Source organism: Hypomesus nipponensis, chromosome 15 (genome assembly GCF_054491055.1).
Source record: "Hypomesus nipponensis isolate SF chromosome 15, ASM5449105v1, whole genome shotgun sequence".
In the NCBI taxonomy this organism is placed as follows: Eukaryota; Metazoa; Chordata; class Actinopteri; order Osmeriformes; family Osmeridae; genus Hypomesus; species Hypomesus nipponensis.
The window spans coordinates 8,925,856-8,938,249 of NC_140375.1; the positions used below are offsets into that span (position 1 = coordinate 8,925,856).

At 42.5% G+C, this 12,394-nt stretch overlaps 1 protein-coding gene across 1 annotated transcript in view; it reads right to left on the minus strand.

The window, feature by feature from the left end:
* Positions 1-12,394, minus strand: part of tyw1 (tRNA-yW synthesizing protein 1 homolog (S. cerevisiae)) — a 38,358-nt gene that overhangs the window by 13,885 nt on the left and 12,079 nt on the right. The window contains 6 exon segments of the mRNA XM_084673594.1: positions 508-618; positions 3,924-4,059; positions 6,164-6,341; positions 9,598-9,707; positions 10,789-10,907; positions 11,023-11,075. Coding sequence (XP_084529720.1) covers positions 508-618; positions 3,924-4,059; positions 6,164-6,341; positions 9,598-9,707; positions 10,789-10,907; positions 11,023-11,075 — 707 coding nt within the window.

A 12,394-nucleotide genomic window follows, 5' to 3' on the forward strand; every position in this document is an offset into this window, starting at 1 on the left:
AGGGGGACATCAAGAGAGACTAATAGGCAGTATATAAATCTTAGGGACATATCGATTTAACAGTACGGCCTGAGATACACATCGTCTCAAGATGACTTGGAGGTCTCATTTAAAAGCCATCTGGATCATCCATTCAGATAATTCTCTTTTATGCATGTCGGCCATAATCTGCACACCAGAACCGGTCTTTGCTTTTTTTCCCCGATTTTTTTAGTACTTTAAGATTATTTTTGAAGGGTTTTACTGGAGTCTAGGACTTAAAGATCACAAATTCATTAGCTACGCGTCCTTGACCACCAATTAATAATATTGTTTAACACGTTTGCTTTGGTCATTAAGAGGTGACAGTCTCTTTATTATCATAGAAATGAAGGGAGAATATAAAGGAGGGCTCATGGAGAGTGACAGTATAGAGGCAGAAAGACACAAAGATACGTGCAGAAGAAAATGAGGGCAAATTCCCTGTTTACTTTCCATTTTCCTTTCACTGAAGATATGTGTGCCTACCTTAACCTCGATGAAGTCTGGCTGTCCCAATGCAATGAGCTCTGAGTAGGCCTTCAGCTCCACCACATTCCAGGCCTTCACCAGCGTTAGTCTGTACACGGTCCTCTGTCTCTGAACACACAGAGCGAAGAAACATGATGAGAGGGAAGAAAATTTGACTGAAACCATATAACTCAAAAAGTTGAGTGAAACTCAAATCACTCAAATTCTCACTTATTTCCTTGTACTGGATAAACTGAGGAAGGCCTTAACAACGCAAATGACTTTAATAAAGATCAAGATCCAATGTCTTCCTTTATGCCGCGGACAAAGAGAAGTGTGGCAAGAGAAGTAAGTGTTGCATAAGTCCTGAGCATAGCAATAAGGGTTTTTGGAGTTATTCATCATCTCTGAGATGTCATTTGGTTGTCGTTGGGATGTAATTACTGTGGATTAAAATACACAGATAATTAGCACAGGAGATGACATGCTTAATTGAGAGTGCCAATATTGTGTGTTAAGAATAATTCATAAATGGCATTCTTGTCTCTTTCCAGATTGCCATGATGCCTCTGCCTCAACCCCCATCTGTCTGTCGTGACAGAGATGGACAGAGAGTGAGCGAGCCAGGAAGAAAATGAGTGAGAGCAGGAGAGAGGAAGACCAAGAGGAGGCTGCATCTGTTCCTTCTGAATATACGGGGAGCAGCCTGACGGACAATTCAGAGCCAAGGTTGAGAATACAACAGAAAACCGTGATATTACATCACAACGACAAGCACGCCTGGACTATGATGAAGAGGCTCTAAAGCACTAATCTCAAAGAGCTGTCAAGCCATAAAACACTACAGCACATATTTCAACCCTTCATGTATTTGTTTTCTCCAAAATGGAGCACATCCTTTTGAGAAGGCCACATCGTTCTCAGGCCCTCTGAGGCGATCAAACTCTCTCAACAGAAGGATCTATCACTCACCGTTATTGCAACCAAGTTTATCATAAACACCTCCAGCATGTTCATACATTAACAAGTTACTGAAAAATGAAGAGAGAACATGAAGTGAGTGTGTGAATGGGAGGACAAAAGAGAAAAAGGAGAGAACTGAAGAGGATAGAACAAAAGAGAAGAGAGCTCGGCCTTGCAGGGGACTGGAGTATGACTAAGAACATCCAGCCTGATCTCTGGTGTTCTCCCCGTTGGTGCAGGATGATCCCCGGGCATGGCCCCTCCCCCAGCACAGGGGGGGGGAGAGATAATTGGACGGTGGTGACTGTTTCTCTTTCAAGAAACTTGACAACGAGGCATGGCTCCATCACTTCCACAGCACCAGGAGAAGGTCTGGATGGACCACTTCAGTATTTCCCTAGTTGGAGATTAAACAACAAAAGCCACTGCAGGACATTGTAGGCTTTACAATGTACAATGGCTGGATTCTGCATAAACATTTTTCAACAAGCTTGCACATGGTGGGCTTCTGGTTAAATCTGTGTGTTTCCTGAGACTGAAGACCCATCCTTACTGGAGGAGTGAAACTGTCATTCTGTGGAGCTAAACAGAATAGTGCTTTAGGGCACTGGTGTCAAATACCAGTCCACCAGGATGTCAATCACTGTCCGGTGGTCTTAATCATGAGTCCTCCCTGGTATACTGGGACCTGAGGCACTGGATGGTTAAGTGGAATCTCATTCAGTAAAATAATAAGTGTGTAATGACAAGGGAAGGAAAGTGAATCAGCAGAAAAGGTTGTCCTAATTGCCAGCAGTTTGACATCCTTTCGAAACAAGCAATAGCAAAGAGGTATTTGATTTCCTTATCGGAAACTTTGAAGTATTTCCACATTGTATCACCCCCCTTTGCTAGGTACATCGTGATAATGGCTGGAACGAAACAAGAGTGAAATCTGCGCGCTGAGCGCCTTCGGCCGTTTTTCTCTTTCGAAAATCTCTGGCGGCCAAAATTTTGGTGCATAGAATTATTCATGATTGAGCTCAACAATATGAGGTGGTAAGGATCCCATCTTGTCCATAGCCTGAGCTCTTCCTCAAACTGTTTACAACCCACATGTTTGTAGAGGCTGTTACGCCAGACCCGCCTGAGCTGTGTTGTTCATTCATATTGGCATCGACGGGAATCGAGTCTTCACCCAGACCGGTAGAACAGGATTTAAACTGCACAAGGAATAGAAGCAGGAGGTGCTCATGCACATTCTTGATGCTAACGCACAGATAAACGGCCTCATTAGGCAATTGGACGCATTTAGGTTTTCTGTCAATGATTGCCTGAATCCATGTTGCAGACCTGGATTTATAGTTGATGCAAAAAGAGTGCAAAGCTCTTAATCACCATGTTTTTACAATGTGGTAAAAAGGTTTAAAGATGAAATTTATACTCTTTCAAATGCCACTTCCAACGAACCAGGCACTTCATCTCATGATACAGTTTTGCAGTTCTTCTGGAGGTGTTCTGGGAATTCAATCACAGGCTGATGCTGCCTCTGCCCAGAAACTAAGAGAAACAAGAAGAAGGGAAGTGCAGGGAAGTGGAGCAGGAGAGATTTGGGAATCTGGTCCAATCACTGCAGTTTGATCCGCTGTCAGTCAAATATAATAACAGGAAAAGAAACGTTGCAAGTAAAACCGGTGTTTGTGAACTTTGTATAAAAACTCTTGTTGTCACAAATCGCTAATTTGTCAGCAATCACAAAAACGGGAAATGCCCACTCTACTCAAGCTCTGACCAGATTAAACAAACTCTAAAGAAGGTGGTGTCACATGGGACCCAAAGGACTCCAACACAAAATATTTGCAAACTTCAATCATTTCAGGAGGGAGGGGGGGTCTACTCCATCCACTTCCATACAAATGATCAGGGTCTTGTGTGTGAGGTTACTATATGCAAGTCCACTGTAAAGTCTACCTATTTTTGGGAAGCCATAAGAGAGTGACCATAAAAGCCTTGAAATAAAATGAACAAGAAATAAATATTTAATGAGCGAATTGTTAATCAAAGCTCTCATAACACTTGACACTTGAAGCTGCAATTTAATCGCATCATTGTAGAAATAAAAACTAAAACATTTCCATTATAACTGTTCTCTACATTTCTCCACCCAGGGGTTTGCAAGATTGAAGTAATATCACAATGTAGAATATTTGTTGTCTACACAGTGATATCAAACAATCTCACCATCGCCACCCTTTTGTTTGTACCCAAGAGTGTACTTTATGCATTCATACTTTTGTAGAGGGAATTCACAAATAATTAACAAATAATTTAACAGATTTTCAACCAAATGTGGAAAAGCAAAATGTTCAAATTATTTACGGCAAGGATACCAATGCTACCTGCTAAAAAAAGAGGAAGAAAAAATAATGTAGAAAGATGTTCTACATAATACTGACTCTAAATCTTAACCTCCACAGACCTCCTGGCCTCACCTTCTCACCCAGGGCTTTCAGGCTGTTTAGGAAGCGAGGCCAGAAGTCTGTGAAGAGCGGCCGGTCGATCTTCTTCAGACTCTCCTTTGTGCTGGCATCCACACTGACATAGAGCTGTGTGACTGGCACCAGATTCCTGGAGAGGAGATGAGGAATGTGATATTAGGACAAAAAAAGAGGGGTCTAAAGAAAAAAAAAGGATACCAAAACTGAAAAATAAAAGATGTCAGTAAGCCATGTCTTCCTCTTCACTAGTCTAAGGCCTGGTGCTGATTAAGAGATTTGCGGTCTTTGAAGAGAGATACAAAGCACTCTTATTTCAGAGAAGGAGGACAAAGACTGAGAATGAGAGAGGAGGAGCAAATGGGAATAGTGGTCTTCATCTGACTGAAGCGTCGGGGTCTTTTCTCCCACAATGTGGAGGCAAATGGGTTTAACTAAGAGAGAAGGCTTAAGTACTGTAGTTATAACTAAACTACAAAATAAATCTGTGACAATAAATATTATAGACTGAATCTGTATGTGAAGTTACAAAACGTATTTGAGCAAAGGCATTCCTAAGGCATTTCAATAGGACTTTGGATTTCCACAGGACTGTAGAGTTCTGCATTCAGGCAGAAGTTTGAGAATTATGGAATATTACTTAATTTGGCTCATCCTGTTATCCTCTCATCTCCTCTTCTTGTTGGCCAACACTTGTTTCCAATCACAATAATGGGGGTGGGGGTCCAACCTCGATAAATTCCAACAGCTTGTCCAAGACTAGACAATCCTGACGGTGATGATTGATGCCGTCCTGCCTGCCTGCTCTGGTTTAGGGAGTGATAAGTCAGTGTGTGACAGACACGGCAAGGCCAAGGCTAATGACACAGCAAGGAACGCAAACCCAGACATGCTGTAGGGCGACCGGAGTGGGATTGAATGCAAAGGGAAAAAGTTCTGATGAATTAAGGAACCTTTAGCGGAGCAGGGTCAATGTTGACTTACAGGAAATCAAGGTTTAGCAAATAAGAGAGTGGTTGTTGAGCCGTTTGTATTTGTATTGTACATCTTATTCAATCATCAAGTGTCCTCGTAGTCCTTGTATTGGCAGACTTCTGTGTCGAGAAAGTACATTTTTGAAATGGAAAACAGACATCTTAAAAAGTCCAGACAACTGCCCATAGCAATATCAATCTCTTCAACAGTGCTTGAAATGACAAAAATGGCTGCCAACCACTCTTCGACTACAGCACAATTAACTACAAACATCTTGCAGGTCTTTCAGGTTCCCGTGTGGCAACTTAACCTTAGAATCTGATGCCAACATAACTAAAACATGGGCACAGTGCTGACTATGCAACATATAATGTTCTCTCTGTGGCTGCTTGCTTTTAACATGCTCAATTTAATAACAATTTTGTTGAATACATATTACAGCAAGGAGCTAGGTATGTCACATGCATAGACATGAGCCTGCAAGACAGACACATTCAACAGCATATGAATGTTTCTATTGTGTCGCCAGAGAATGCAGTTCTCGGATGGATGAGGCACTACCGCACTGCAGATAGAGACACTGTGAACTGACAACAGTGTTCCCTCGACTCCGACACTAAACCCTCTTTTCTCATTGTGCTCCTCACCACGGCCTCCTGCTACTGCTGATAAGGGGAATAAGGGTTTGCACGTGTATGAGTGTGTGCAGAGGCATGTGAGGTGAGGATGTATTTTTCATGAGGCCAGAGGAGCTGGCGAAGATGCTTTAATGCACCATGCCCGATATAGAGTGACTGACAACCAGACAGACGGACACAGGTGACAGGCGGAGCAAGGCTGTGATTTGTAATTCTTCTCCCAGAGTTCTTCTTATCAGGCCTTCCCCAGGTGCGACCCAACCCCGCCTGTGAAACCTTGGAGTGGCTCTGTGTAGGCTTTAAAAGTCATGGGGTAAGGGTCAGAGAGAAAGGGTGTCACTCGCGCATGAATGAAATGGTGCTGGCAGAGAATAAGGAAAGCCAGGATGACCTTTATGTAGAGAAGACATTTGGCATTGGGACTTGAATTGAGAGACAGCTTCAATTGCCACAAGCTGTCTCCACCCACCCTCGGACACGAGTGGCAGCTCACATAAGGACGGACAGTAGAAGCCTCCTCAATCACTTGAACGAAAATGTACACAGGAGAAACCTCCTCAAAAGAAATCTCTACAGCATGTTGTTCCAACTAAAGGCTATTTTAGTTTACCTAATTTAGTTTACCTGATTTCCTCTGGGAACTGTGCATTGGTGACCAGAAAGCTGGAGATGTGGTGGGTGTGAAGGAGACAAAGGAAGGCATTGATTTCGGGGTACATAATTGGCTCGCCAACCAGGGAGAGCGCGCAGTGTTTCACAGACAGGCCCTCTTTGTAGCGGTCTGGCCGCACTCCCGGCACACCTGGACAGAAGAGATATGGTAAAAGTTCAAAAGGTCATCCTGAAGCAGGAGGAGAAAGCTAGACGTTATACTATACATTACCTCTGGTCTGTATTGGTGTTGATCTGAAGGATGAAATGATTAGGTAAGCAAGTAATGATGAATAATTCCATTGTGTGTAAGTTACAGCTACTATCATCAGAAGTTTTTGTATCCATCAGCCAAAAGTGTTTTACATTGGGGGAGGCTGGTGCAGGGCCCCCTCCCTCGCTCCACTGGTAGCCCTGCTTCTCCAGCTGATCCCTACCCATTTCCCAGCAAAGAGGCTGCTTCTGCTGGCAGCCGTCTCAATGTGCGTATGAACACACGCTTGAAGCAGTTAGACACACACACAGCTCTGAGATAAGGAGACATTGCTACCTTACCTCAGTGAGGCAGGAATCTAAATTGACATTAAATATTTAACCGTAACATTTTAGAACACAGCCAGTTGATTTCTGTATGTCTACCGTAGCTGTGACTGTAGTTTGTCTTAAACGTTGCCTTCCTTGACAGAACAAAGTGCCATTAATCTTTATTAGCATGTTTTTGGCAGGTTGTTGTTTTCGTGATACAGTACATCTTAACGAGAATGAATTACCTAAAATAATCTGCAAAAATAGACATGATTATTTTGGTAGTTCTTCCTTAAATTAATAGCTTATAATAATAATGTTTGTAAAAAACTGTTAAATATCTGGAAAAATATATACATGTGATGAAAGTTTCTGCGTGTGTAAAAAAATGTATACATGAAAAAGAGTGAATCTAAACCTTTGTTCTTCAAACAAAGCACAAAAAGGTGAAACTTTCAAACATCCAGGGTGTGATTGATTTCTTATGCCTTACAAGACGAGGAGAACAACAAGACTCAACAATGAAATCATAACACATTTTCCATTGACGAGGCCAGGCGGCTAGCAGGAGCTCTGCTACATTTCTATGGAAAACTCAATTTCATGAAACAGCTTTATAGTGAAAGAAGCCAAACTAAAAAGCAATCAAAGCATTCCCATGGCACTCAATCAGGCCTCAGGAGAAATCACACTTTCATTGCATTCATAAAACACAACAACTAGAACGGACAATACAAATGTGCCAACGTGGGCCCCTGAAACCTCATTACAATATCATTGATATTAAGGATAAGAAAGAAATCCCATTCAACTCCCACACGTATAGTTAACAGTCCCACTAAGAGCGCTCATTCTTGCAAGACTGGATTGTTCGTTCACTCGTTGCGGCACTTGATGAAGTGGGGCTAAGCAACAAGTACACAAAGTTCTCTGGCCCGTTGCAATGAGTCAAGTTTGGGAGTGCTGGTGTACACTGAATTGGAACTGGGTCCTGCTTTAAAGGACACAAGCATATGATTAAAGCCCTCTAATGTCCTCAAGAACTGAATACATCATCTTTGAAAAATACAGAATCTCTCAAAATCAAACCCAAGGAAAAACTGCTGGCCAAATAATCTCAGTGTGCTGCATCCAGTTTGACACTACGTGCACCAGTACTCAATCAACATGAGGTTTAGATTCTCACTAATGGCATTAACTCATAATATCTAATTGTAGAAAAGTCAAACTTAACTACAAAGCATCCTTATTCCCTGGCGACTCAACAGCTTTACAAATAAGAAACAGACACTGTCGTTGGCTGCTGTCGAGTACAGCCCAGCGGCTATGAGCAAATCCCGATCATTAGGAAGGATTAATGATTCCGTCACTTCAGTGCCCAACTGGATTGACTCTCTGGCTCAGTTCCCTTTTGGTCCCACTGCAGGCCTTTAATCAGATGTGCTCTCCAAGATGCATAAATGTATTTGAAAGGCAGTCATTTTGTTAACTAGTCAGATACAGATGCTTGTCAAAAGGTTGAGTTTGGGAAAATAATTGGAGTGACCATCTTTTTAAACTAAGGAATTGGCACTTCAGGACAATCCGTCCTTCTTAACTAAGCTGACTCAGTCCTGTTGCAGCTGAAGAAGGGAGATAATAATAATAATAATGATTCCCTTCATTTCGTTTTATGGGGTTCAGCAATGTTCTTTAGATTTCTTGGCTAGATGCATTAACGTGCACTGCTACTGTCATCTTGTCACAATTTATTTGATAGAAAGATGTCAGAACAATCTTATTTTGGCAAGATAAGTATAAGACCAGCAACGTGTAAAACCACTAAGCAACAAAAATATGAAATTATAATCCGTCTATGGAAACAACCTGTCAGACTGCTATCCATGCCAGCCTAAAATAAAAATGGCAAAAACTTTCTTGACTAACTGCAAATGAAGACTGACGTAGAACCTGCGCCATTTGTCTTTTCAGCCTGTGCTTGTCAGAACCTCTAAATCTTGCAGTCAGGAAGAGGTCATCTTGCGGTGACAAGTGCGTCCCACTCCAGACAGAGGTGTGTGACAGCCGTAGGTCAGTCAAGCAGACCGGGTAATGATGACTAAGTGAGCCTGGAGACAGTGCAGCTGGAATGCTGAACCATACCACTGTAAGGTGAGGACTGAGGCAAACTGTCCTTCAAGACATCATCTTCAAATCTACATCTGGTATCTTTTATACAATGAGAAAGAAAAATACACTTTGGCAACACTTTACAACAAGGTTACATTAACCATCATGTAACTCCATACAGTAGTTGTAATACCTACAATAAAAACATGAATTGCTTTGTAATTAAATAGTATTATGTTTTTGTGGATAGGCTATTACATGTGTGGAATATTTTATTACAAGGGCATAAGAGGACTGTATTGGGAGGGGATGTAAGGGGGTAAATGGATTTTACAAAGGGGCATATGAAGATTGTGTTACCAAAACAAAACACTTGATAACATCCACTTACCCTTGGAGAGCCCAACCTCCCCCATACCACGTTTCACTTGTGTAATAACTTGAACCACTAAACCATAATTAAGTGTACCGATACAATAGCAATACAGCACTATGCAGTAGCACATATTGGTAACAGTCAAAGTTAACTCAATAATTACGTCATTCATTAATGATGTCCCAATTCCAAAAGACAAATTACCCATGTGAGATGGGAGAAGATGATAGAATGAACTGGTAGAAAGTATGTTAAGTACAGACACATCAAGATGCAGGGAATGAAGTTCAGGCAAGTGGATGCCATAGCTGTGAGGATGATTGATGACACTGTTGAATGGGATGTTAGTGTGTGTGTGTGTGAGCATGTATTAGCACACACGGGTGTGCGCACTGACCTTTGAACTGGCGTATCATATTCTGATGGTTTTCCATGGCTTCCAGCAAGATCTTCTCTGGAGGGTCCATTTTCCAGCGCCACTCCATTCCCACTGGGTTAGTGTGGTGTCTGCCAGGCCACACAGAGAGGATGAGAGGGGACAGCTCTGGTCAACCCGACCCCGGACACCCGCTCACGCCAGCAGGCCCAGACTGGCATGTCTATGCCCACAGTGGGGTGCCTTGGTAACAATCCAACTGACATCCACTTCTAATGCCCTTTCCTGAACCTTTCAGCTCACCTCAGATCACCAAAAGGGCAAGGGGTACAGCAGGTTCGCTGTTTGCACACTCTCATTCACAACAATTATCTGTAAAATGATAACACGTAGATATAAAGAATGGGCAGCTAAAGTAGGCATCAGTGCATAAGGTAAGGCTTAAGAACTCAAATCCAGTGTTTCTTGATTCCAGACCTGACTCCACAACCTAAAATCAAGCTCTTAATTAGCTGTACCAGGTGATCCTGCAGTAAGTGCAGGGTTATCATGAAAATGTGCCATCGTTTACAAATTCAAATACGGTTTCACACTCCCCAACATCTTTGGTGCCCCCTGGTGCTTGACCATGGACCAAATACATCTGTGCCCTAAAGAATGCCTTATACCTGTTGCCCCAGATTGGGCACCTCAAGTGAGACTGGCGTATCGTCCCTGACAGACCCCTCATTCAGCAGTCACACACAGAGCAGAGACATTTCACCAGAGGTTTTAAAAGTCATCCTCTCTAAAGTAGCATAACATGAGGAGAAAAGTTCTCGCCCTCTCCCTCTCTTGCCCAATGTCACAATGCATCAGCTTCTACCTTTCCATCTCCCATTAGCCCAGCCATTAATCAGGCCCTCGTTAGTCACTAACTCATTAAGCTGACGGGTCGGAGATGACGTCAGTCCATGACAGGGATCGCTGATTGTTCCCGGCTGCAGTTAACAACGTGTCGCGGTTGAGAGGAGAACACGCCTGAGTAAACGAGGGTAAATGAGAGATCGCAGACACTTGACCTTCACAGGGCTATAAGCAGTGCTTCCAACATAGCTTTGCGTTGTGGTAAGCAAAAGGGGAGACAAACTCAGAGAGTAAACATTCGTACAAGGCAGAAGTGGTTTCAAAAGGCACTTGATTTAAATCCCTCCAAATAATGGATGAACGTACCTCCAGCAGAAGACACACTTGTTAGCACAGGCCAGGCTAGGGGTTGTCTCCATACACCTGTGAGACTCAATGCCATAGAAAGTGTGTTTGTAGCAGCCTCCTCTTCCCCTCAGCATGGACTAGATGGGGAGGGGGGAAGGGTAGTCACCCACATTCCTCACAAAAGATGTACTGTGGCATGAGGATAGTGTAGGATATGAAGTTTGACATTAAAGATTCTGGATTCTAAATTACCTTGGTCCAACGACACAGCTTTACTCCTGAGTGAGTTCCAATCAATTTGTATCCTGTACGGAAAAGAAGAATCAAGTTCATTAGTGTAATACACTAACCCCAATTACCAACTATTCCAGATGACCTGCTGAAAAATTGGAGAAGAAGTTAACTTTCTTCGCATTGCAACTACCTTTTATGTAACTTATTACAAGTGTACCACAATATGCGGTCAGTGGTCCACTGTAATAAGTGGTCACTGAAATATCTTGGCGGTATGAATAAAATTATGATTAAGATTCCAATGGAGCTCACTCATTCAAATGAGGTATGCAACTTCAAAAAGTGTTAGATGTGATGATGTGTGTGTGAAGTAATGATGGCTCCCTCCCCCTCCCCTACCTCTGAAGTCAGCCCATCAAACAGAATACTTTTATTTGCCTCCTTTAAAGAATCCAGATACATTCCAGTGCCTGGGATCTCCAGATCCCCTCTGGAGGTTCAAGGAGGGCCCTCCATGGCATTTCAAAAGAGTGCAACATTTAAATTGAGTTTCTATTTTGGTCCCTGGTGAAGAGGTAAGAAGCAATTTGTGGAGGATTGGAAAATGTTAGACATTTTAGGGTGCATTGAGTTTAGAATGGACACATTTAAGTTGAACCTTTCATATGTTGGTGTTTGTGACCGTCAGTTTCTGTTTCAGTTCCTGATGTCAGTATATTGAATGACTCCAATGGACACCAATTCTATCTGCAAGCATCAAAGCTGCATTTACCGCTGACCTCAATGTGCAGAGGGATGACTATTGTTTGAGGAAGCTTTATTCAATGCAAATGCATTGACACAAATAAAAGCGACAGAGAGAGGCAGTGTGTGTGTGGAGGGGGGGATTTCAGGTTATTTGACAAGCCATGCAAGTCTCTGGGCAAACTCATGGTGACCCTCTACCTACACTACTACTATCAAACCTTCAGACAATGTCTAAGCTTCAGGCATACAGGCTCTACAGTTCACACTGATACTCTAACAGGGTTAGAAGGGCCTCAGGCAATACTGTGTACTGCCACTGTCTATAAAATGACAGTCTCAATACTTGTCATATTGTATTAGCGTATACACTGTCAAATGATCTGTTAGCTAATAGAACAAGGAACACCAAAAACATTGCACACATTGGCCGTGTTTCCCAGATTCGTTAAGAAGCTCTTAACGCTAAGAGCTTCTTAGGAGCGTGTACTCTTTGTAGGAATATTCTCTTACTACTGGCTTGAGCCTCCGAGTCCATAACGCAGAAATACATAGACCATCATCGAACCATGTCTCATTGTAACTGAGTTGTATGAAGTTACGTTTAGGGTCTCTTCAGCTCTGTTGTTACAGAATTCAAATTAGT